This window comes from Marmota flaviventris, chromosome 17, assembly GCF_047511675.1.
Source record: "Marmota flaviventris isolate mMarFla1 chromosome 17, mMarFla1.hap1, whole genome shotgun sequence".
Lineage (NCBI taxonomy): Eukaryota > Metazoa > Chordata > Mammalia > Rodentia > Sciuridae > Marmota > Marmota flaviventris.
In genome coordinates this window covers 31,307,319-31,334,706 of record NC_092514.1, presented here as the reverse complement: position 1 = coordinate 31,334,706, position 27,388 = coordinate 31,307,319, and the positions used below count along the sequence as shown (strand labels likewise).

Here is a 27,388-nt window from a genome sequence, read left to right as displayed (position 1 = left end):
TTCTTATCAGGCTTATTTCTATAGGTGGCCTATTCAGCTAAGATCTCTCTGCTCAAGAGAGTACTGGTAAGATCAATGTAGCATGGCCCATGTCTTAAATGGCCAGTAACAAATATGAAAAAAAAAAAAAACAGAGAGGATCACCAAAACCAGGGTTTATAGATAGTAACCTTTAAAACAGACAGACATGCATGTACAAATTTCTTCCACTTACCTTACCTTTGACAGATCTACTCCAACTTCAAGATTGTGTAATAATCCAGAAAGCCATTCAAAAGCAAATCATTATAGCAAAACATCTTAGACAGGCTCATACCTATAGGTGGTCCTTTCTTCAACTCACTTTCCACTGACAGACCAACACCAATTGCAACATTTTCTAAAAAACACAGAGACAACAAGAGAGGAGCCCCCAGAACCATGACTAACAGATGGGAAACTTTAAATTGACCAGCCAAGATCTTTCCCAAGAGACTACCTACAGGATTAATGTGGTATTGGCCATGTCTTATTTATTTATTTATTTTGTGATGCTGGGAATTGAACCCAGGGCCTTGTGCATGCAAAGTGAGCTCTACCAACTGAGCTATATCCCCAGCCCACATGTCTTAAAAGGGAAGTGATAGATACAAACCAAACAAAAAACAGACAACCAGAGGGAATTCCCAGGCCCAAGACCAACCAACAGATGAGAATCATGATGAAAGGGGATCATTGCTGAAGGAAAGTATTTGATGATGGGAAAGAAAGGGATCCTGTATAAAAGGCTGAAGAAATCATTCTTAGATACCTAGATAAATAAATTAACTCTGTTATTGTCTCTCCAAAGAAAAAGTTTTTCATTATATTTAATTTGATAAAGTGAAATGCCTGTAAATAGCTAGAATGGCTTGAAAAAATAATTGTGGGGAGAAAGTTGCTCTAAATTCTGTGTCACTACTCATTGACTCACATCTGTCAACTCATAAAAAAATGTTAGATTACACTCTTAAGTCTACATTAGAATATGTTGTAGGTAAATTCACACTTAACAGAAACGATAAACATAATGAAAAATCATCATGGGCATCTAAGCATACTTTCAAAGGCAAATAGATTTATAAGTATTCTGACAGGTAGAGTAAATGAAAAGAATTTTAAATTTTATTTTCTTGGTTCTTAGTTATATATGACAGTAGAATGCTTTTTTACAAGATTATACATAAATAGGATATCTCTTATTCTAATTAGATCCCATTCTTGTGGGTGGTCACGATGGTGGGATTCACTTAGGTATTTTCATATGTGTTCATAGGAAAATTATGTTAGGTTTATTCTACTGTCTTTCCTATTATTACTCACCTCCCTTCCTTTGGTTCCCCTTTGTCTAATCTACTAAACTTCTTTTCTTCCCCTCCCCTACTTTATTCTGGTTTAGCTTCCACATATCAGTGAAAACATTCAATCTTTGGTTTTTGGGGATTGGCTTATTTTGCTTAGCATGATATTCTCCAGGTCCCTCTATTCACTGGAAAATATCATAGTTTCTTTTTTATGATTGAGTAATATTCCATTGTGAATGTATGCCACAATTTCCTTATCCATTCATCTGTTGATGGGCAACTAGGTTGGTTCCATAGCTTAGCTATTGTGAATTGTACTGCTATAAACATTGATGTAGCTTTGTCACTGTAGTATGCTGATTTTAAATCCATTGGATATATGCAGAGGAGTGGGATAACTGGGTCAAATGGTGGTTCTATTCCTAGTTTTTTGAGGAATCCCATACTGCTTTCCAGTGGGGTTGCATCAATTTTCAGTCACACCAACAGTGTATGAGCATTCTTTTTTTCCCCCACATCCTCACCAACATTTGTACTGTCAGTCATAATATGAGTTTCCTCTGGTTACTATGACAAAAATTCACAAATTTAACAGCATAATACAATGGAAGTCAATTTTCTTACAGTCCTGAAGGTTAGAAGTCCAAAAGTAGTATCACTGAGCTGAAATTGAGTGGTTGGAAGGATTATATCTTTTATAGAGGCTCCAGAGAAAAATCCATTTTTGGTCTCTTCCAGCTTCTGGTAGCTGTTGACATTCCTTGGCTTGTGGCTACATCACTCCAATCTCTGCCTCTGTGGTTACACTGCTTTCTCCTCTTCTGTGAGAGTGTACATAATCTTCCTTTTTCTTTCTTTCACAAGAACACCTGTGACTACATTTAGAACTTACCTGGATAATCCAAGATAATCTTTCTGTCTCAAAATCCTCCACTTCATCACAATGGTTATGTCCCTTTTTGCTGTATGAGGTATCATTCCCACATTGTGAATATTTGTGTAAGAGGGTAGGAAGTCTGACCTCCTAGAGTCACATAGGAATGTGCTTAGCCCTGGGGCATGTAATGAGACTGACCTTGGGTAAGGAGCAATTTCAAACTATTTCTGAATTAGTAAAGTTCAAACTTTACCTCTGAAGTTTTGATATAGGAATTGGCTGAAATAGATGGACAATGGGCAGATTAATAAGAAGAAAAAGAGAAAATTTATATACATGCACTGGGATATCAGAGGAATGTGAAAATCCCAAACCCAACACAAATTACAAGCTTACATAAAGGGGTCATTTGGGGACATGGGGTTTTACCATCCACTTTTCCTTTAGGGACAATAGAGAAGAGTCATGCTGTTCCCTTGGAGTTAGCATGACACGGGTACAGATCCTTAAAACATATGAGCAATAGCATTTAAATCATCTATAATAGCATACAAGTCATTCTGACCTCCATTAATTGCTTTTCCTTAGGTAGAAACACCTTTGAAGATTCCTTCCCTCCTATCAATATTATAACCCTATTTTTAGGTTTGTTACTTCTTAGAAACAGGCCATCTTCTCTTTCCTTACCCAGAGAATTGGCCAGGAACTCCAAATTTTATATGTATAATATAGACAACAATAGCTGATCAGTAGGATCATATAAAAGTTGTGAAGCAATTTATGAACACTTGCTTTTTTCTTTCTAATCAAGATCCTTCTTGGGCTATATTATTTACATTTTTTTATGAATGCATTTTCTGGGTTTCCTTTAGGGTTTATTCAATTGCAAATGGTGGGCAATTCAATTGAAATCAACTTACACAGACATAAAATATTGTGGCCTCTCATAACTGAGCAGTCATGGCTTCATCCAGGTACATAAGTGATGACACTATGACCCAATCTCTCTTTCCATGTCTTGCTTCTGTCCTTCACATTGACTTCATTCTCTATAGTTTTAAGATATGTCCTGCCAGGTTCAATTCCATGAGAAAGGTCACATCCCTTTTTCTTCAGGTAGGAATCTCAGAATTGGTCTTGCATAGGGATTAATTTAACTGGCAGTTTGATCTGAATGCCTTAACCTACCTTTACCTCTAGGGTAATGTGATGCCTTAGTTTGGTCAGGCTTAAGTCCTATATCCCATGGAGATTCAGCTACAAAGGGGATCGAGGTTAGATAAAGTTTGTTCACCAAAAATAGAGAATGGATAGCCATTATGTTATTTTCAATTATAATCCTAATTGTACATATTTTGGAGTACGGTGTGATATTTCCATTTGTACAATGTATACTGATCAAATCAAGCTAATTACCATTTCCATCTCCTTAACTTCATGGTTGGAGCCCTCAAGCTCATCTCTTGTAGTTATCCATAAAATACATTATAGGCAGTTGTGATCAGTAGTGCTCCCACTGTGTTGTGTAATACTAGAACTTACTCCTTCTATCTCATTGTGTTTTGGTGTCTATGATCCAATCTCCCCATCTTCCCTTCCCTCCACCAATCCCAGCCTCCAATAATCACTATTCTACAGTCATGTCAACTTATTATTAGGTTCTACACATGAAAGAGAACACATAGTATTGTCTTTTGGTGTCTGACTTGTTTCACTTAATGTCCTCCAATTCCATCCATTTTCCTGCAGGTGATAGAATATCATTCTTTATGGCTGAATGATATACCCTGTGTATATGTCACCTGTTTGTTATCCATTATCCATTGATGGGCATCTAATCCATATGCCATTCATTCTATTATATGATGTGATGTATATTTTGTTTTAGCCAGAAAAAAATGGTTTAAATAGCTTATTGCATTAAATCAAAATTTTTAAAAGGCTATGTTCTTAAAAACCTGATTTTGCCTGATAGTCCTTTCCCTGACTAGAGGAAAATTATAAAAAATAAATTTCCTTCAAAATGCATTTGCCCCCTAAACTATTTTTCCCTGCATCAAGCAGAATATTTGTCACAGAGAACTTTTCTATCCACTAGCAAGACTTGTAAATTTTTAATTGAGATATATATATATATATATATATATATATATATATATATATATATAATTTACTTGCCATAAAATCCACCCTTTCAAAGCGTACAAATTGTAGTATTTTCACGAGGTTGTGCAACAGTCAGTACTAATTCCAGGACATTTTCACTATCTTATTAAAAAATTCTATGACCAGTCACTCCCTAGTCACCTGAGTTCCTGGCAACTAATTTTTGTTTCCAGAGACTTGCTTATTTCATATGTATTAAATATGTCACATTGCCTCCTGAATGACCCAGTGCTTTCCCATATAGCCTTCCTTCTGATGAGGTGTGCCCTCTCCTCTTGGAAATATAATAAATTATCTTCTCAGTGGCTCCTGATTCATTGGCATTATAGGACCTAAATAATGATATAACCTATATTTAAACATTATATGAATTGAGTCATTCAGTATGTTTCGTATCTAACTTCTTTAACAATGTGTTCAGGGTTCATCCATGCTATAGTATGTATCAGTACTTCATTTCTTTTTATGATTGAGTAAAGTTCCATTGTATGGATACACCACATTTATTTATCCATTCATCAGATGATAGATGGTTGGGTTATTTCCATTTGGGGGTTACAATGAATAATGCTGCTCTGAATGAGTTTCCATGCCAGTAAGTTTTTGTAAGGACATGTGTTTTTAATCTAGGAATGGAATTGCTAGCTTATATGGTAAATCTACATTTTACTTTTTGAGGAACTGCCAAACTGTTTCCCAAAGTGGTTGTCCCATTTTATAGTCATACCAACAATGCTAGGGTTGAAATTTCTCCTTATTCTTGATGAGACTTATCTGTTTTATTCTAGCCATTCTAATGAGTATGAAGTGGTATTTTCCATAATGACTAGCAGTGTTGAGCATCCTTTCATGTGCTTATTGGCTACACACACACACACATACACACACACACACACATTCAAATCCTATTCAAATCCTTTCCTCATTTTTCAAAAGGCTGTATTTTTTTATATTTTTATTTTTTAGTTTTTTAGGTGGACACAATATCTTTATTTTTATGTGGCACTGAGGATTTAACCCAGTGCCTCATTCATGATAGTTGAGCTCTCTACCACTGAGCCACATCCCCAGCCCCACAATAGGTTGTAATTTTAATGTAAGGTTTTTTTTAATTCATTCTGGATACTAGACCATTATTAGATATATGATTGGCAAACATTCTGTTTTTATTTTGGCTTCATTTTTACTTCCTTGATAGTCCCCCTCTTTGGGGGGGGGGGTGGGGCACTCCATCACTGAGCCACATCCCCAGCCATATTTTTGTATTTTATTTAGAGACAGGGTTTCACTGAATTGCTTAGTGCTCGCCATTTGCTGAGGCTGACTTTGAACTTGTAATCCTCCTGTTTCAGCCTCCAGAGCCACTTGAAACACACACAAAAAATATTTTTGGTCAGGTTAGTGGTAAGAAAACTTTTCCACTTCCAACTGGGGTTTATTTGAATTTTCCACATCCAACTAGGGTACATTATGAATCTGCAAATTAATTGAGAGAATGTTTTCTATTGTGCTTTTGATGCCAATGAGACTGGGCTGTCTAACTTCATAGCAGCTAAATTTGCAGGAAGCTCTCTGGGAGATGTTGTGGTGTGAACTGATAAATACAACCAATAAGAGGGTAAATTATAAGTTATAGGTTAGTAAAAAATATAGATTATAGGTATAAGATTTTGATAAGTGAGATAAGACAATTATAAAGCAAAAACTGTTATAGACAGGCCTAAGACTCCATTTTGCTGCCTTCTATAAAAATTGTTAGACGAGCTGTTTCTGAGAAACTGAAATTAAAGCTGTTTTCTTATAAAAATTGTTTTTCTGTACTTTGTACCCTACAAATTGTACCCTACTCAGGATGCAGCGGTGGTCGGTGGTCATGGTGAGCTACATCCTGGGTGTGAATGCCCTTGTAGGTCTGCATGACTTTGCAATAGATTCTCACTCCTCCGACACCGCCTAAATTCAGGATGCAACTGTCTAGCACCTGCTTGAACCCAGGACTGTGGGCAACTGAACTGCAAAGCTAATGCTTTTTTTTTTTTTTTTTTTTTTAGCTTCTGGCTTGCTTGCTGACTGGAAAATTCCAGTCCTGCCTAGAGCCCACAGGTTCCACTTATTAATTTCTATGATTGGCTAACTCACATGGTGATAAGCAAGTCACTACTAAGTTGTGGTTTTGTCCTTATATTCTCTTTGTATGGACCAGGAAGCTGCTATCCTCCCACAGAGCTTGAGTCTCCAAGGTGGGTGACAGTCCCTGGCCAGGTAAATAAAGCTCTCTTTTGATTTGAAATTTGGACTTAAAAGTGCTGAGGCGTCTCCCCATAACATGAGAGTTAATGGTAATTGTATTTTCTGGTGACTGTTCTTTGGTCAGATAAAGGCATTTCATATATGATTTCCTTCTGCATTGTCTTTAGCTCAAATACTTTTATTTTAAAATAATCTTTATACCAACTCTAGGAGTTTTATCAGGTCTACATAAGTTTAACTTTTCTCCTCCCCCTTCTCCTTTTCTTTCTCTTCTTCTTTGGTTGGCATGCTTTGGGTTGATGTGTAAGAAACCATTACTTAATCCAAGTTCACAAAGATTTTTATCCATGCTTTCTTATAAAAATTTTCTAGTTTTAGTGCATACATTAAGTTGTTCCATTTATTTTGAGTTGATTTTTGCAAATGGTGTGAAGTAGGGGTCCAGCTTCATGCTTTTGCAAATGGGTACCTTGTACCAATACCATTTGTTGTAAAGGTGACTTCCATAATGAATTATTTTAGCACCACTGTTGAAAACCAATCAACCATTTGTGTTTTATTTCTAGACCCCTAATTCTAATCCTGGGTCCATAAGTCTATGAGATGACCAGGGGTGCAGGAAAGAGGGAGCCATAATTTTCAGACGCAACTGAGGCAGAAGATGACTGGATTGAACATCTGTCTCTGCCTCTCCAGTGACCCCAACAGCCTCCTTCCCTGTCTGGGCAAAGGGCCACATAGGTAGGCAGGGCCATTCCCCCTTACAGGGTGAGAACTCAGAGAGAAGCGTTTCAACATTGCCCTTCCCGCTCGCTGTTCTCAGAGGCAGGAACGTCAGATGCCCCAGCACCAATGCGCTTGTGGCGCGCGCACCTGCTCAGCCAAGTGCGCCTGCGTAGGTTTCGCTTGCGCCTGCGCATAACCGACTTTCTGTGCTTTTTTTTTTTTCCTGAGGCGTGAAGGTTGGCTCTCGCTGACTGGGGTCTTTCGTCGACGGTTGACCGAGGCGGGGAAACTTGAGGGTTCAAGTTGTGTGTAATATTGTAGTGGGGGCGGTCAAGAAGGGGAAACCCTTGCGTTGGCTCTAGTTATAAACCGCTGCAGGTCCCCTGGGTGGGGCAGGAACCTCGCTGCCTCTCCCGGCAAGGAGAGGCCCAAACTTGCCCTTCTGGCTTCTACCTGAGGCAACGGTCTTTGGGGACGGAAGTGTACCACACAGCCGCTTCACTGAGCCACTCAGGTCCAACTGGAAGTAGGAATTGTGTGATCCAGGGGAGGATTTCTCACTTTAAAAATCAGTTTATTTTGATCGCGACACTTGAAGATGTAATGGCCCTTGTAGGCGCCCTTTTGTGTTTAGGATATAATTTGTATTGAGAAAAAGTGGCATGACTTCTGTTTTGGTTCCTAGAATAGAAGAACCCAGAGTATTTTCAGAAGGGTCTATTATATCTAGTTTCAAGTCAAGATAGAGAAACAAAGCAGAGGCAGTCCCTCACCTCATGTTTCCCAAGTTTTATTTTTACAATGATATTTGGAAGTTAATATTTACCTAAGTCCGATTTGCATCATTCCTTACTGGTGTTTATGTCTCTATGTATTATTGGGTAGGGAATTTGGAGCCGAAATGATCTTAATTTTAAGTTTGTATCTTTGCTTTTCACTCATGCAGTGGGCAAGTAGTTATTGAATTTGATTGAAATATATTAGGAGGCTATACTTGGAAAAATCACAAAAGCAAATACGTTGCAAAAGAAAAAAAATTACAGGAAAAAAACCCTTTACTTCGTTTGTTAACATTGCAAAAACTGAGTGGAAATTTATCTTTATTTATTTATTTGAATATTAAGTGAGGATTTAGTCTTTGATAGTCTCAAACTAATAGCCAAAGCATAGTGTCATGAAGTGCAACACAGACTATGGTCTCCTATGGCTAGTTCTGTACTTTATATTTCCTACCTGTGAGTTTGCCAATGCATTATACCATTTATCTGATTCAGAATTATGGTATGTCCTTAATTCTGAAGTAAATTGTATAGACAATATGAAAATATGCACATATTAGGAAGTAAATTGTATAGACAATATGAAAATATGCACATAATTATTTTGAACAGAGCTGGAAACATAAGTTTTGTTGTAAATACTTACTCAGAAGCAAAGGACTCCCTAAAATGTTTACATTATCAGATTTCAATGTAGCTTTCAAAGATAATTTTCATAATTAATATGCTGGGAATTTATTTTTGTTACAATATGAGTTACAGTGTTCTTTCTTTGAAGGTTTGGTCAAACATTCATTTTGTGAATGTAGAATGCAAAAGAAGATTATAGACTGATATAGAAAAAAATGAAGAGAAACTTAAATGAAAATTCAACTCGAAGTACAGCAGGTATTGAAAACTTCATTTTTGAAGCTTCTTTATTTTGTATATGCCATTTAAAGCTTGTGTAGTTTGTAGGTGAAACATTTTGGAAGGAACTTTAAGAAAGATGAAACATTGAGTCTTGCTTCTTTTTAGGTCCAAAGAGGTAAAGTGAAACTTACTCAACTAAAAGTATTTAGTGACAGAGGTGGGAGTAAAATAAAAACGTAGATTCACTCTGATTCTTCTGCAGATCCTATGTGCTTGAGTTGTTCTTTGCTTTTAAGATAAAAACAACTATATAGATCTATTTTTAGTTATATTTGTGACTGACTTGTTAAAAATATTTCCAGAAATACATATGTTTTCTAAGAGCTATTATTTCTATTTTCCTAACTTATTAGGTAATATAAGGACAGGACAAAAATGGTGAGAACCAGGTCAAAGAATCAATATGATGCACAATGAAGATAATAATAACTATTATTTATGGTGAACATTTTTAGACATTTAATTATTCATATTAATTTATTTAATTCCTCCACCAACCCTTTAAAAATAGATTATTATTATTGTCCCTGTTTTTCCTATAAGAAACCAAGACACAAAATGGTTAAACAAGAAATCTATTAAATGGTAGAACCAGGATGTAAACCTAAGAATGTGACTCTAGGGCTCATATCTTAATCATTATGTTATTCTCCATCTCAGCTTGTGTCATATTGGCACAAAGAGTTGAAGGAAATTGCCCATGTTTATACTTTGAAGTTGTAATCCAAATATATAATTATTACCTAGGTAGTCTCACTGAAGAGCTCACATAATTTAGTATTCCATTAGAAAGTTTTAGAGTCAGTATTCTGTAGTGTAGTGATCGCAGATAGCTAGATGATGGTCTAGTGGCCAGAGATCTGAACTAAGATTTAGGAAGCTTGGGTCCTATCTGGGTTCTTCCAGATACTTTCTTGGAAGTGATAGGCAAACTTTTTGGACTTCTTTTCCTCTGAGTTTCCTTATAAGATTTAAAATCTATATATTGTGACTTGTGGCCTGACTTGAGATCCTATTTCTGCTACCTTAGTAAGTAGAGTTAGTTTTTTTTTCTTTTTTGTTTGGATTTGATAGTGTCTCTCTCTAAGGCATTCTCAAAATTACATATAAAAATATCATTACAGACACTGGGGGTGCAGACTTTGGGTTCCAGACCAAATATGTTGAAATAAAATTTTATAAGAAAGGGTTTATGGTCTTAGTACTTGAGGTTAAGCAGAATTCTAGTTTAAATCTAAGTCAAACTAAACTTGAGAACCATACCCTAAAAGATGTGCTGGTATTATCCAAAGAGTGATTGGGGTTTTGAAAAACATGGTTCAGTGACCTCTGTTGTACACCATGGATTTTCTACAGTTGATAGGGTAATAGGTAAGCACATGAGAGAAATAAGGAAAACAGAAAGTGGAATGAGAGAAGAAATGGGAATAATTTCCAAACAGGAGGAGTTAAAGCAATGTTAAGATAGTACAAAAAGGTACTTTTTAGAGAGATAAATGAAGCTATTTAGGATTTTAAAAAGAATGTAAAAACCAATTCAAGGGCATAGAAATATGCCTATATTAAGTATATTAACATATGGAAGTAGACATTAAAATTGTGCATTATAAGTATTCTATAAGTAGATCTGATTATGTAGTAATTTATTTTCTGTTATGTACTAATTTATTGGTATATTCAATGTAGGCTGTTTGCCTGTACCATTGTTCAATCAAAAGAAGAGGAATAGACAGCCATTAACATCTAATCCACTTAAAAATGATCCAGGTATCAGTACTGCTTCTGACAGTTATGATTTCCCTCCAATACCAACAGGTAAGAAAAGGAGTAAGGTGAAATATTTCAGGAAACAAGAACTGGGATTGTAGAAAATTGCACGTTTTCTTTATAATGAGAGTAGAAAGATTTTTTTCTTCTTTTACTATCCAAATACAGAAATATCTTGGCTTTTCTTTATCATTCTGATACAGGAGTGTGAGTGTCTCTCTACAAGGGTTGCTTAGCATTTAAATGGAGTATCTTAGATTTGTTTTAATGAAGTAGTAAACTACATTGCAACATTTTTTTCCTTTTTCAAACAGATATAGATTTTTGTGATCTGTACATTTGGTAATAAAGAATGGAGAAACTCAAGTTGCCTCAGGAACAGGGATAAGTATGCATGGAACACAGGAAAAAATGTGGGAAAAAATTAGATTTTAGGAAGGGTAGAAGCCCAGGAATTTTTGATGCTTGGTTCTGATTTCTTTTGTTTTTGCCTTTCTTAATTGCTGGTTCTTTACTTTCTGCTATGGTGTGAAAATTCATATATTGAAACTTAATCAACAATGTGATAGTAGTATTAAAGGATGGGGGTCTGTAGAAAGTGATTAAGTCATGAAGGTTTTGCCCTCATGCATGGGATTCGGGACACACACTGTGCATGTTTCTGAAGGAGCTTTTTACTTCTTCTATCATGTAAGAGGTGCCATCTGTCAGATACCTAATCTATTGGTGTTTGATATGGGATGTCCCAACCTCCATAACTGTTCAAAAGTAAGCTTCTATTATTTCTAAAATACCCAGTACAGGTATTTTGTTTTAGCAACCTAAATGGACTAAGGCACTCCTATCCAGTTTGTTTTCTTATAGCTTCAACTAGCACATGAACCATGAACTAAGTTGCCATTGTTAGGAGTTTACATAATCTTTTAGTTCTAGCTTTTAGAGGTAATTGATTGACTGTCTTCTGTATCTCTTAATTAAGTCCTGGAGGCAGGGAAGGGAGGCTTTGGTTCATTTTATCATTTAAGCAAGACTACCAAAATCCTGGCTTAGCTTCTAAACCAGTTAGCTGTGGTGGTGAGTGCTGGGAGATATGTTTGCTAACTTTGTACTTCCCTCTGGATGAAGGCTTGGAAAGGCAGACATTTTAAGGTATATTTGGTGCAAGATGGCTGTATACATTTAAACTTGATAGATACTAAAAATTATTAATAGAATATTATGGAACTAGAATTTTTAAAGATCTTTATATACTTGTGTGAGTATATATACATATATATATATACTTGTACTGCATATATAATATATATATACTATATACTTGTATATGTAACATACAAGTATATATGTTATATACATAAGTATATGTGTTATATATACAAGTATATATAATACTATATATAATACAATATATCATAAATAATATATAATATATATTGTACAGAATATATATTATATATACTAATATTATGTATAAAATACATATTATATTACTAGCATTATACTATGTACAATGTGTATATATGTATTATATGTTATATATAATATATTGTATTATATGTATAATTGTATTGTTAATTTATTATTTTCCCATAGACCTTAATGTAGCTCTAAAATGATTTTTTCTTTCATGTTAGAGGAATTCGAGGTATAAAGTTTCTATTATTCCCATTTTTATGTATAGAAAATTAGAAATTCACATGGGTAGACAAAAGTCAGCATTTATCTAGTCAATCCTCTATCATTCAAAAAAATTTCTACTATTCCTCTAAAGACTAGGAATGGAACCACCATTTCTTAGTATTTTTCCTTAAGAATTACAGTTACCATACTGTAGTGAGACATGTATAATCATGTTTATAGCAGCACAATTCACAATAGTCAAATTATGGAACCCACCTAGGTGTTCATCAGTGGATGAATGGATTAAGAAAATGTAATATATATATATATATATATATATATATATATATATATATATATTTATATATTTATATATTTATATATATATTTATATATATATATTTATATATTTATATATATGCATGTATATATGCATGCAATGAAGTTTTATGCAGCCATAAAATAAAAATGAAGTTATGCCATTTGTAGGGAAATGGATGGAACTTCAGAACATTATGTTAAGCCAAATAAATCCAACCCAATTCAGTATGTCAAGGGTCATCTGTCTTTTCTCATGTGGAAGCTAGAGAGAAAAAAGGAAAATAATGTGTGGAATATGTGTATGTAGTGGGGGTGGAATCTCATGAAAATTAAAGGGAAATCAGTAGAGAAGAGGAAAGGGACCATGGAGGAGGAGGAAGAGTGGGAAAGGGGAAGTATTGGGGATTGATAGTAGCCAAATTATGTTGTTACATTGTATGTATTTATGAATATGTAACAACAAACCCCACCATTATGTACAACTATAATGTACCAATAAAAATATGGAAAAAATAAAAAAAGTTCATCACCACTTAAATTTTTTTCTAAGTAGCATGAATGTTGACCTTGAAAACTAATAAGTATGAACTACTTCATAAGGAAATGTTCATTTTACTCAATTCTGAACTCTTCAAGCTCTGACTGAGATTACTATTTGTCATAGAAAGATCTTACACTGGATAAGGAAAAGTACTACATCAGTGTTTTCCAAATTTTTGTCTTGACTCAAGAGTTGGGCTGAGATATAACCAATCTGTAAAAAAAAAGAAATAGAAGAGACTAGAGTATACTAGAAAAGATCAGTGTGTGACATACATAATAAGGATAATATTTGATGGCGAAATTTTGTTATGTTCTCTTATCCTCTTTTTGTTTGCCTCTGTTCATCTCTCTTAACACACATTATGTATGTGTCTGTTATGGATTATGATGATGTATTTCTTGCTGTGGGGTGGAATAAAAAATTGGGATAGACTGCATTTATGTTATAGAGTATAAGAAACAATATTAGAATTTTTATGCTACAAAGTATAAGATTCTATATTAGAATTTATTATTTTTGCTTACAGTACAAGGGGGAGGAAAGATATCTATGAAAATCAATAAGGAAGGCTATTGGCAAATTCAACAATAAAGTGCTATTGAAAAGGATTCCTTTCTCTTAAAGTTTTTACATTTCCCAAGTTAAATAATAAATATGAATTAGTTATTTTGAACAATGTTACCTATTTTACTTTTGTTTGTGTTCTTATTGAGATTGGGCCTGGGAGGCTATGAATCGAGAGTGGGCTCCTTTAACAAAAACAATGAACACAAGGTATGTGGAGAAAAATAAAAGCTAATAAATGTGTGTCTGATGCCATTTTTCTGTGTGTGTTTTACATTTATTGATTTGAAAACAAATTATTTACATTTAACAAGACATATTTCCTTGAAAGCCAAATACCACCTTCAGTTTCTCATCCCCTGAGAAGTCAAGATTCTATTCCTAAATCAATTCAGTCAAATACTGCAAGAAGCCAAAGTGGTTGGAGGTGAGTCTACTTAAAATTTGTCTTCTATTCTTTTTGTCTTTTCTCTCTCCTCCTCTTTCCCCCCTCCTTTTACTTTTCCTAATTTTTTAGATAGAATTGCATTTAGGAGATTTCTATGTTAGTAACTATGGACATTCTCATTGTACTTTTAAATCATCTCTAGATTATATACAAAACTAATATAATATTAATTCTGTGTAAATAGTTGTCATACTATATTGTTTAAGAAATAATGACAAGGAAAAAGTCTGTATTTATTTAGTACAGATGTTATTTTTTCCAAATATTTTTGAGCTGTGGTTGGTTGAATCTGTAGATGTGGAGATCTATGAGTACAGACGGCTGACTGTTCTCTGTTTTTCTATACATATTTACCTTTGCCAGTGAGTTTCATATATGTAATCTCATATTGCTTTTTAGCATCTTTCTGTTTCAACTTGAAGAACTCTAGTATTTCTTGTAATATATAACCTGTTGAGATCTTTCAGTTCCTTGGCAATTGCTGGTAATGTAACCTAAGCTTAATAAATACTTGTGAACCAGATGTTTCCACATTTACAGGCATTTGGTGAAGGGAGAAGAGAATTTTAGTTTCTTTCTCTTAAAACTAGCATGTTGTCTTTTATTTTGTATCAGTGTGCTTCTCTACTCCAGTAGCTTCCATTCTCTTTAATGATTTTGGCTTTGAACCTAAGTTCTAACTTCTCTAAGATTTCTAGTCTCACTTCTCCAATAATTATGTCCAGCAATTTGCAGAATTTTCATAATTTTTAAATATGTTACACATATTCTCTTAGAGAATGTTAGAACAGTATGTATTATAAAATTTACAGTATAAATTTTAGAAAATGTTAAAATAATACACATGAATTTTTGGTTGATTTTTCATGATGTTTTATGGTAGTTTAAGGAGCTTTTATTTTCTGGCTACTCTGAATTGTGAGTGATTGAGTATAGTTCAGTAGGTTATTCAAAGTGTAGGAGGTTTATTTAGAATAGCAATCATCAAAAACACAAATAATAATAAATGTTGGCAAGGATATGGTGAAAAAGGAACTCTGTTGGTGGGATTGTAAATTAGTACAATCACCATGGAAATCAGTATGGAGTTTCCTCGAAAGACTGGGAATGAAACTATTATATGGACTGGGGTTTTGGCTCAGCGGTAGAGCACTCGCCTGGCAAGTGTGGGGCCCTGGGTTTGATCCTCAGCACCATATAAAAAATAAATAAATAAAATAAAGGTATTGTGTACAACTACAACAAAAAATAAATATTAAAAAAAGAAACTACCATGTTACCCAACTCTACCTTTCCTCAGTATTTATCGAAAAAACTAGAGTCAGCATACTGTAGTGATACATGCATACACATGTTCATAGCAGTGTAATTCACAATAGCCAAGTTATGGGAACTAGCTTAGGTATCTGTCACCAGAAGAATGGAAAAAGAAAATGTGGGATTTGTACACACTGGAGTTTTACTCAGCCATAAAGAAGAATGAAATTATATCATTTACAGGAAATGGATGGAACTTGGGAGCATTATGTTAATCAAAATAAATCATGCTCAGAAAGTCAAAGGGTCATGTTTTCTCTCATGTGTAAACTAGAGAGAAAAAAGGAAAAGAAAAACAAAAGGTAGAAGGAGCTCATGAAATTAAAAAGGAGATCAGTAGAGTAGAGAAAGGGGATCAGGGGGAGGGAGGAGGGAGGAAAATAGAGATACTGGGGAATTAAATTATGTTATGTGCATGTATAATATGCCACAAAGTATATCCCATTAGGGTCATCCACTATATTCTGATGATACATCTGGGGCTACAGGCCCTGGGTAGTGGGTGGCCAGTCCTACTTTTACATCCATATGGACTCAGCAACAGCTTGCTGTTGGGGATTTTGTTGACTATCTGGACCTATATTTTCTTCAACAAGAATGATTCAGGGGAGATGCTGCTACTTCCCTGCTTAGAAGCCCCTGCAACTTGGACTTTATGGTCTGGTTGGGGTGTTGAGGACATGGCTGAGTTGGATTGACTTCTGAGACACCATCTCTGTGTGGGCCCACTGCAAAGGTGAAAGGACTGTAGTTCTCTCAGGGATAGTTCCCAGGCTAGTAATATCTTAATGAGTAAAAATGTTGCTAATGTTAGATGTACTATTAAATAGTTGTGAAGCTAAAAGAAATCTTTCTAGACTATAAATAATAAAAATAATTTGAATAGCCATGAGAGAGGAAAGACAAAATTGTATTTCTGTACTCTCTACTGAAATAAAGTAACAAAATTGTTGTCATAGGAAAAGGAGGGGATCATTGTTGGAAAAAAGTCTTGAGTGTCAGGCAGTTAATAAATAATAATCCTAGTCATATTTTTCTTGGATATTATAATGTTTATGGTATAACTTAAATTTTTTAATTGTGATTTTTTTATTCCATCTTGTTCATATTTAATTTTGCACTTAATTTATTTAACTGTACTTTCCAAATTATTCAAGCTTCGGGTTCTAGAAAACCTAGATTTTTTTATATTACTAGAAAATCTAGACCTTCTTTTGGATTATTAAACAAGAGATGGGTTGTATTGATTGTCTTCTTGTAATAATACTGATGATATTTCCAGGAAAATTATTCAGAATTAAGAACTTGTGACTTGCACTAGCTTTTTCCTTTGGAACTTTAATGTTTAGAAAACACCCTTCTGATTTTAGCCTCATTAACAACATGTTCTGATCAACTGCTACAACTCCATTTAGATTAATGTAGTTAGTAAATACTATAACAGATTGATTAGTATGGCTTTTTAGATACACAGTAAAAGCACAAAATATCTAATTAGAGCTATCTACCCTGTGTATATTCATTTTGCTTGTGATTTAAAATCATTGATAAACCATGGCTTAACTTTAAAAATTTACTTTGTAGTAATTTAAAAATAAATGTATAAAGAATTAATAAGCAAAATCTTTCCACTTGGAGACAACCACTGTCACTTAAAGGCTGGCATAGTTTAAAAATATATGGTGTAGGTTTCTCTTGGTTCTAAACTTGTTAGTAACTTGATATATGACTTTGGGTACACTATTTCCTCACTAAGACTCTTTGTCCTCATCGGGAAAGAGAGGTAATTTATTGTAGAGTTGTCGCAATGATGTGTTTGGAATTTCAAACTAGTTAGTTACAAAGTAGTTTGTAAACTAGGAATTGCCATATAAATAAAATTTTTATGATTGTCTTTTAAAAAAGTATAAAGAAATAAATGTTTTTCCTTTTTCCCTTCTTTTTCTTTTTTCCTATTATATCTACAGAGATGACAACAAAAATACCAGCTTGAAAACTTGGGATAAAAATGACTTTAGACCTCAATGTGAAACAATAAAACTAGTGACAAATGATGGAAAAAATTCTTTTCCAGTGAATTTGGGAACTCAGATACCACAGAAACAATTAAGGGTATCTGAAACTCCTAATTTATCTTATCACAGAGAAACTGAGGTTCCCAGACAAATGTGTTCATCAAAAGTTTCTGGCTCCACAATAAAAGGCCCAGATAAAAACAGTGCATTACAGACATTTAAGCCCAATTTTCAACAAAATCAATTTAAGAAAAAAATGTTGGATGATATTCCAGAAGAAAACACTCTGAAGGTAAACATTTAAATATTAAAGAATGAATGAATGACTTATTTTTAAAATGTGAAGTAAATAGCTATTTAGAAAGTTATAGAGGTAAGAATATTTGAAATCGATCCCCTAGTATATGTTACTTGATTAGCATAAATATCCAGTTCCATTGGTGGGATGAATATTAGTTTGTAAAATATTTTCTTAGCAGGTAACTGCTCTTTTTCATAAATGCTTCAGAGTTTCCTAGTGGATTCGGTGTTTCACTGCTTACTGATTATTAGCATAACAATTTATTCTTTGCTTTCAGAAATTATCCAACTCTGTTTATCATTCTTACATATTTTTTCCCCAACAGAGAACAGAAACATTTTTCTGTAAAGGGCCAAATAATAAGTATTTTTGGCTTCATGGGCCACACTATCTCTGTTGCAATTACACAACGATGTTACTCAACTCTGGCACAGCCATAGACAGTATTTAAATGAATGGGCATGTCAGTGTTCCAGTATAAGTGTAAAGAAACATCAAAGATTAGATTTGGAGTACAGGCCATTGTTTGCTGATTTTTTGTTTTATCATCTGGACCTATTCTACTTTACCAACCTCAGTATTTCACATTCCGCTAATTCTTCAATGTGCTAGTCATTCCAAAGTCTGCACAGTTCTCCAAACAAACATGGCATGCATTCTAATTAATCCCTGCTTTGGTTTGTATTCTCTATATCTGTACCTCAGCTTCATATTCTCTTTATGCACAGTATTCTACTTATTTTTATAAATGTCTTCTATATAGTATGTGTGCTGGTTATTCTTCCCTTTCTCACTCCCCTGGCCCATTGGATTCTTTATCTCTTCTTCTCTGTACCTTAGAAGGCTGAATCATCTACATAGTACCTCATCCTGGGATTCTTTTACCTGCTGGCTTTTGCTAAAGATCGCCCAATGGGAGTCATTGGGAGGACATCAAAGGGTGGGTGGAGAGGTTGTGTTTTCCCATTTTTCTCCCTACTTAAATGTTGTACTGATGGAAGTGGCTGTGTCCCTACATGACATAGTCTTTTCAGGAGTCTAGCTTTCATGGATTGGATAATTTTATTTCTTTCCTTGTTCTTTCAGCCTGGGAGTGGTAATAATTTCATACTATTGTTAGTCTTTGGGTGCTTAAGTTTGTTTTAGTCCATATATCTGTAAAAACAGTCTTTTCAGTAAGCCATCAGGGTAAATTCTGCTTTTCGAAAGAAAAGAGACTCTCTGGAAACCAGTATAGCATGAGACCAATATAGCATGTTTTATAGTGATTCTCAACTTTGTGATTCCTTGTACATAAATGATATGACATAGTCAACTTAGTAACAGTGACATTAATCTTCAACTGTAGTTTTATTAGAATTGTTGTTAGGAGGAAGAAAAGGGGCAAAGTAATTGTATTTTTTTAAAAAGAGTCCCATCAGGTGTTCTTACAAAACTCATCCTGACAAAATTGTCCCCACCCCACCTGAGCTGGGAAGATGAGGTCCAGGAAGAAGCAGTCCATGGAGAGAGGTGCTGTCTGCTAGGAGATAGAACTCAGGAGGAGATGCAGCCATATGCAAGCTTTTGGAAGATAGTTTATTGGAATTAGGGTAATTCATGGCTTTGTATTTGCCAAATTCACATGAAAAGAACATTATGGAGAGAATTGTGGCCAGTGTTTTATCTCAGAAATAACTAGTGCCTTTTTTCATGATTTCTCTAGTCCCTGAGAAACTATGAGGGCTCAGCTGGTCTGTTAATCTATAGGACATTTTTATGACAATTAAAATATCACTCTAAGGAGGGTCTTTTGTTCCACTGTCAGGTTTTATTAGGCTAGTATAAGCTAATAAAACGTAATAAAATTATACAGCTCATATTACATTTAAAACATAGATTTGTAACACTTAAGGCTATACCCAGAAAATATACTGGACTTTGGTGTCAACCAAACAAAATTAATCACACAGATCCTTAATATGTGATTATAATTTTTCCCTAAGTGTAAGTTTCTTTGTTTGAACCACTTAACAAGTTTCATCCTCCACAACATGATGAAAATTTTAACAGCAACTAAAATTCATTTTATATTCTTTTGTCAGACACTTGCAATGGTTGAATATAAATAAATCTAACTCCTTTCAAAAAAAATTGTCCCCACCCTTAAAAATTAGTATCTTACATTGTATTCTTAGTTTGATCTGTAAAAATGCTAAACACATTTCTACCTTAGGGTCTTTACACTTGCTATTCTCTCTGCCCCACTTCACCATCCACTAAAAATAATAATCTCTCTCTTTGTCCTTTTATCTTGTTTTTTAAAAATACATAGAATATATCAATTCTTAATGTTCTGTTATGTATTTATTTATTGTATGAATCCCCTTTTAGATTATAAAATATGTGAAGGCTGATATCTTGTTAGTTTTGTTCATTATTGCTTCCTTAAAAGCTATGTTTGGCACATGGTAGGTGCCCAGTTAACACTTTTGAAGTGAATCAGTGAATGTGTCTGATTCACCTCCTTGTGTGGAGCACATTGGAGAAAGTGTTTTACTCACAGGTCTATCACAGGATGTGGCACATCATGCTTATTGAATGAATGAACAAATGAATGAGTGGATGAGTGCTGTATAAATGATTCTCTTCTTGATTGCCTCTGAGTGCATCCTGGTTTATCCTTCTATAATATACTAATGATGGTTTTAATTTGGGGAAGTAATTGTATTGAAACTTTTAGTAGTTCTTTTTACATATTTACTTATAAAGACCTAGAATCTTTACATAGAAGGTAAAAGTATATGAAGAGAAATAGAAAGATTTTTCTAATGTTATGTTTTTATTTTTCAAAAGGAAGCCTCATGTCGGTTACAGTTTAAGGAAAAAAATAATTCTCTAAGAATTATTTCTGCAGTTATTGAAAGCATGAAGTATTGGTGTGAACATGCACAGAAAACTGTACTTCTTTTTGAGGTGTTGGGTAAGTATAATACTTTAAAAATATGTCAGGTCATACTATCTGGACAAGTTTTTAATATTGATAGGAATATCTAAGGGATCTTGAAGAAAAAAATTTTGTGAAAGGAAAATATGTTTTATTAGAATTTTTTAAGTTCTTGGTTGGGTGTGTCATTGATTTGTATGAGTTAAGTATTTGTGGCAGTATTCTTCTGATTTATAGTGTTATAATTGAAAAGACATTTGCATGTAATCTATCCTCTTGAGTTATATGAGGAAATTGGGCAAATAATTAAAATAGACTTGATTAAAATTATGAAGCTAGTTAGCAGCAGAAATTAGTCTAGAATCAAAAACAGCATACTAATGGAGCACAGCCACATCAGTGTTTATAGCAGCACAATTCACAATAGCTAAACTGTGGAACCAACCTAGATGCCCCTCAGTAGATGAGTATATAAAGAAAATGTGATATATATATATACACACACACACACACACACACACACACACACACACAATGGAACATTACTGAGCAACAAAAGAGAATAAAATCATGGCATTTGCAGATAAATGGATGGCCTTGGAGAAAATAATGCTAAGTGAAGTTAGCCAATCCAAAAAACCAAATGCTGAATGTTTTATCTGATATAAGGAGGCTGATTCATAGTGGGGTTGGGGGGGCATGGGAGGATTTGACGAACCCTAGATAGGGCAAAGAGGTGGAAGGGTAAGGGAGGGGTCATGGGAGTAAAAAAGATGGTGGAATGAGATGGATATCATTATCCTAAATACATGTATGAAGACACAAATGGTGTGAATATACTTTATTTACAACTAGAGATATGAGAAATTGTGTTGTATATGTGTAATATGAATTGTAATGCTTCTGCTATCATATATAACAAATTAGAATAAAAACAAATTTTAAAAAAAGAATCTAGAATCTGAATCTCCTTATTTTAAATCTAGCATTTGGAGCAAAGCTCATCCAAATATAAATTAAATCATATTTGAAATACTCTGAAAGAACATTAAGAATACTGATAAGAATAACCACCCTATAACTAATCTGTTTTCTAAATTAGCATTTAAAAGTAGGTGAGTTTTGTAGAATGTTTCTGGAACTTGATCTTACCTAGAATGAAGAGATAAACAAGTAAGATTTGAGATTCAAAACATATTTATTTCCATTATTTAAATTTAATAATAGTATTTATTTAAATTACAAAATAATCCAAACATATGGAAATGTACAGAGAATATAATAAATATCCATATGACCATGTCATAGGTATATTTGATGCTCCTGTATATTTGCCTGTCTAGAGAGAGCTACTGTAGTATCTTTTATGCCCATGATTTTTATCATTTTATAGTATACATTTGATTCCATAAGCTTATATTTTTGGTTTATGTATTATAGAAATACAAAGCTTGCATTTTCAGCCAGTATACTTTTTGAGATTTAGATATGGTGTTTCTTCATTGTTTTAACTTCTATCTTGGGTAGTTCTTTCCCTCTGAAATAAAAGTCTTATTTCTGCTGCTCCCTGAAGTATATTCAAAGAATTGCAGTTTTCATAATAGTAATGACAATTGCAGATTTAATAATATCTATGGTAGACAGACTGTTGGCACCTCAGATGTCTGTGTCCGAATTCCCAAAGCCTACGAATATTACCTTATGTGGTTGAGGGACTTGGATGATATGGTTAAATTAAGGATCTCAAAGTGAGAAGATTATCTTGGAAATCTTGGTGGGCCTGACATAGTTACAAGGGAAGCAGGAAGGTCAGAGTCAGGGAAAGATTGGAATATATTATCCTGCCAGCTTTGAGTTAGAGGAAAGAGTCATAATTCAAAGAATGCAGTGTCTAGAAGCTTTCAAAAGGAACACGACCTTGCCTGACCTGTTTTAGATTTACACCACATTGTCACATTTTTAGATGAATTTCTTTTGGTTGCTCTTTCCCAGAAATAAACTAATGGACTTTTGGGTATCATTATTTCTGAATGGTAGCATACCCATCACTGAAACCCTGATCTGTGTATCTGGGGAATGGAATATGCTTTGGCTTAAGTCACAGGTCACCCCTGGATCTGTGGGTGAGAACAAAGCTCACCCACATCTAAAAACAGAATAGATGTGGTTTCCAATAGAGGTTTCCTAAAGGAAAATCTGGATCTTATTAGGATAAATGTAAGTGAACCTCAAAATATCAAATGCCTACTACTAGTACTTAGTAGATGTTTACTGAAGGAATAAACAATGTAATTTGATAAAAATTTCTGAAGATAAGCATGGATTAGTATTTGTATTTTACAGGTAAAGAAATAGCTTTGTAAAGAGGTTGAACAGTTTGCTCAAGGGGAAAGAAATGGGGAGATATAGGTAAAAGGGTACAGATTTTCAGTGTTGTAGGGTAAACTTAGAGATCTAATTAATGTATTCATGGAGGACTATAGTTAATATATTGTATGTTGAAAAATTGAAGAGAATAGATCTTAGGTGCTCTTTCCACATGAAAAAAGGTAACTATGGAAGGTGATGGATATGTTAATTTGCTTATCTGTACTAATTATTTCACATTTTCAGTATCGTATATGTATGTATCTTGTTATATACCCTAAATAATACATTAAAAATAAATTTAAAAACCAATTTCTTGAAGTTACAAAATATTAGTAAGTTGAAGAACTGGGACTGGAATGCATGACTTCTGATTATAATTCAGTGTTTTTACATTAAGCTGTCATGCTTATTATAATAATGTACTTATTATTATAATACAGTAGACTGGTCTGGGGATTTAACCACTATAGAGAACACGGTCTATGGAAAAAGTTTCAGATGGCCCACCATTGCCAATTGTACGAACTTGATATATAATCTGTTTCTAAATAAGAAAGGGCTCAAATATTTTCTTTTCCATAAAATTGTTTCAGAAATATCATTCCTTTTAAAAAGTCTTCTTTATTACTATAAATAGAACTTTAAGAGGTTGATGTGGGAGTTATTTAAACATAACTTTTTGTTACATTTTATTTTATTTATTTGCATTTCTAATGTTGATTTTCCCCCTTATTTCAATGTGGTTTAGCTGTACTCGATTCGGCTGTTACACCTGGCCCATATTATTCAAAGAATTTTCTTATGAGAGATGGGAAAAATACTCTGCCTTGTGTATTTTATGAAATCGTGAGTATTTTTTAAAGCATTCTTTGCAAAGACCATGCCAACAAAACAAAAAATGCAGGCTGTGATTTCAGTGTATTATAAATTCAATTTGTTTAGTACTTGAAACATTTTGTTTGCTTGTAGTTCAGATATTAAAGTTATTTACTTAATCTGGAGAGCTTCCTATGTGTCAAGCACTGCATTGGGTGCAAAAGATATAATGTGAAATACAGTGATAAATGGCTCCTTCTCTTAAAGAATTTCTAATTTCAAATAGAAAGACAAATACATAAATGTTATAATGTTATATGATAGAGGTATAAGAAGGGTGCTACAGATGTAGATAAGAAGAGTGGGCCAGATCAGAGAAGGATGTTCAAAGAGATCATCACCTGTATTATCTTAGATATTTAAGAACCCATAAGAGCCAAATAAGCCCAAGTGTTGGTAGGGCAATAGGTGGGGAAGATTCATTTTAAGGTGAGGGGGCAACATATGGCAAGACATGAAGCTAAGAGAAAGTCTGACTTGTTCAGGGAGCTGCAAATAATATATAATTACTACAATGAGAAATTAGAAAGTGAAGGGGTTGGAGGTATGGGATTCTGAAGTTAAAGCAGGAGTGGCTTGGGATATAAGCAAAGGCTAGGTAACAAAGGCTAGAGATCCCAAAGGAGGCCGGAGACCTTTTAAGACCTACATGTTTTATGAAAGGTATTGATTTTAATTCTGAAATTGGCCTCAATTCTGAAATCACACTTGGATTCCAATGTTTAGTATACTTCAGTATTTACCAGCCTTATGACATAAGTAAGCTGCTCAAACTATTTGAGCTTCAGGTTTTTAAATATCTGCAAATGGGGAGATGAATTCCTGCTTTGAAAAGTTGTTGTGGAGATGAAACGATAAAACAAATGCACAGTGCCTGACACACAGTAGGTGATCAAGAAATAGTAATTGTTATGTTAATTATTTTAATATCTTGGATGTTTATTTTTTCCAGTGTAAGTATTTTTTAAAACCCTGTTATTGAACTATAACATATACAGAAAAGTACACTATTTCTAACTGTATAGTGATATGAAGCATCAAAGTGAACACTTCCCAAGTTAAGAAGTAAAATGTTGTTGTCATCTCTGAAGCCCTATTGAACTTCTTCCCATAAATTGTATCATATGGTATATCTTTTGAAAAATGTGTGGTTGTTATCACTCAACACAATGTTTGTAGGATTCATCTATGTTATTGCATGCAGCTATAGTTCATTCATTTATGTTGCTACGTATTTGGTTATGCAAATATTCCACAATTTGGAATTTTATTTTATTGTTGATGGACATTTGGGCTAGTTAAAGAGTTTTTTTGCCGTTATGAATAATAAGCATAATGAATATGAACTTTTTTGTATATATTTCTTGTGCATATGCATGCATTTCTGTTTGGTGTATCTGTAGAAGTAAAATTGCCACGTTATAGAGCTAATATAGTGGTTATTGCCAAAGGATTTTCCAAGGATTGTATCAGTTCATACACCAACAAGGAGTGTAGGAGAGTCACGGTTTCTCTGCATTCTGTTTTTTTTTGTGTGGTGCTGGGGATTGAACAAGGCAACACTATACCAACTGAGCTATATCCCCAACCCCTCTCTGCATTCTTATCAACACTTAGTATTGTCTTTTTTATTGTAGCCTTTCTGAGCAAGTTAAATGTTCCTTCATTTCTCTGCCTGGTGACCAGTGTTGCTGAGCACGATTTCATATGTTTATTGGCCATTTAGATAACTGCTTTTGTAAAGTCTGTTAGGTCTCTTCCTTTTTTCCAATTGAATTACTGGTCTTTTTCTTATTGATTTATGGGATTTTTTTGAAAAGCTGTTCTAGGCACAAACTTTTTGTTAATATTTACTTCAAATATTTTTCTCATACTCCATGGTTTGCTTTTTCACTTTTAATGGCGGCTTTAATGGAGGGAAATTCTTCATTTTATTGTAGTCCATTTTAAAAATCATCAAGTCTTTTCCTCTGTTTTAAGTCATAACCTTTTAGTGAAAGAAGTTTCTGAATGTTTAGTTTTATTCATGATTGAGGGGGTTTGGAGATTTCTGGTCTTTTATTCTGATTCACTAGTTCCCTTAAATGTGTAGCTTTGTTTTGGTTCCAACCCTAAACCTGGGGTGGGGTGGGAGTGATTGCTAGAATCTCTTTTCTTGGGATCATCAGACTCCATTTTTTGTTTTCCCAGCTCTAAGACTGTTAAAAATCTCTGCTCACTTCTTAGATTCTAAATTACCTTTCTGTAATGGCAGATATCTTAAGGGAGAATGCATCCCCAAATCAGGCTTCATCTTGAACTTTCATGCTGTCCAGATGAGGTTTACATAACTCCTCACTGCTTTGATATGTCTGATGCCTATGCAGGGGATTTTAAACATTTTTTTTAGTACAGCTATTCTACTTCTCAGCTGGTAGTTAGTTGATATGAACCACCTTTTCTGCCATGTACTGAAAGTGGAACTCTTGACAGTCTGACAGAAGAATGGATAATTTATGTGCCATTACATTAAGAATTATTAAGTTATTTAATAAGCAGCATCTTGCTCTATCTTGTAAGAAGCCCTATCCAAGTTCATGTCTTTACTCTGTGACAGGGCATCCATATATGACTAATTGTCATAGACTTTGTCAGCAGTGGGGCCCTGACTCAGGTGAGGAAAGTATAATATTTGGGGTGATTATTTCTAGTTGTTACATTATTTGTTAAAAAATTAAAATTTAGATGAAGTAACAAGTTTTAAAAAATATTTATGTTTTGAAAAACAGGATCGTGAACTTCCAAGACTGATTAGAGGCCGAGTTCATAGGTGTATTGGAAACTATGACCAGAAAAAGAACATTTTCAAATGTGTTTCTGTCAGACCAGCATCAGTTTCTGAACAAAAAACTTTCCAGACATTTGTTAAAATTGTAGATGCTGAGATGAGTTATTATACTAAAGTAATGAATGAAATTTAGATAGTATAAATTAAAGCATTTTCTGATATTGTTTAATTTATTGTTTGTATAGTTATGGAGCTACTGTGTTTCTGTGTTTTACTTCTTGAATTAAAATGTTTAAATCCTTTTAAAAATGTGGAAATAGTTTTTGAAAGATGGGATGTATTTACTAAAATTCAGTGACAATTTTAGATAAAAATGCCCACTATAATAAAAATAGATGGATACTTTCTCAACATGGGATAATAATATATCTGAGGCAGCCCAAAAGCCAGTGTCTCACTGAAGGGGGATCATTGAAGGCATTGTGACTATCAGTACCATTCTTCTTAAGTACTATTATTA

At 34.0% G+C, this 27,388-nt stretch overlaps 1 protein-coding gene across 1 annotated transcript; it reads left to right on the top strand.

Annotated features, from left to right (window-relative positions):
* Window positions 1-8,965: 8,965 nt before the first annotated feature.
* Window positions 8,966-27,061, top strand: LOC114081395 (spermatogenesis-associated protein 22). The gene is made up of 8 exons (XM_027922920.2): window positions 8,966-9,008; window positions 10,719-10,847; window positions 13,998-14,058; window positions 14,180-14,275; window positions 17,575-17,920; window positions 20,765-20,891; window positions 23,974-24,071; window positions 26,870-27,061. The coding sequence occupies exons 1-8, from the start codon at window positions 8,966-8,968 to the stop codon at window positions 27,059-27,061; spliced, it is 1,092 nt and encodes a 363-aa protein (XP_027778721.2).
* Window positions 27,062-27,388: the final 327 nt, after the last annotated feature.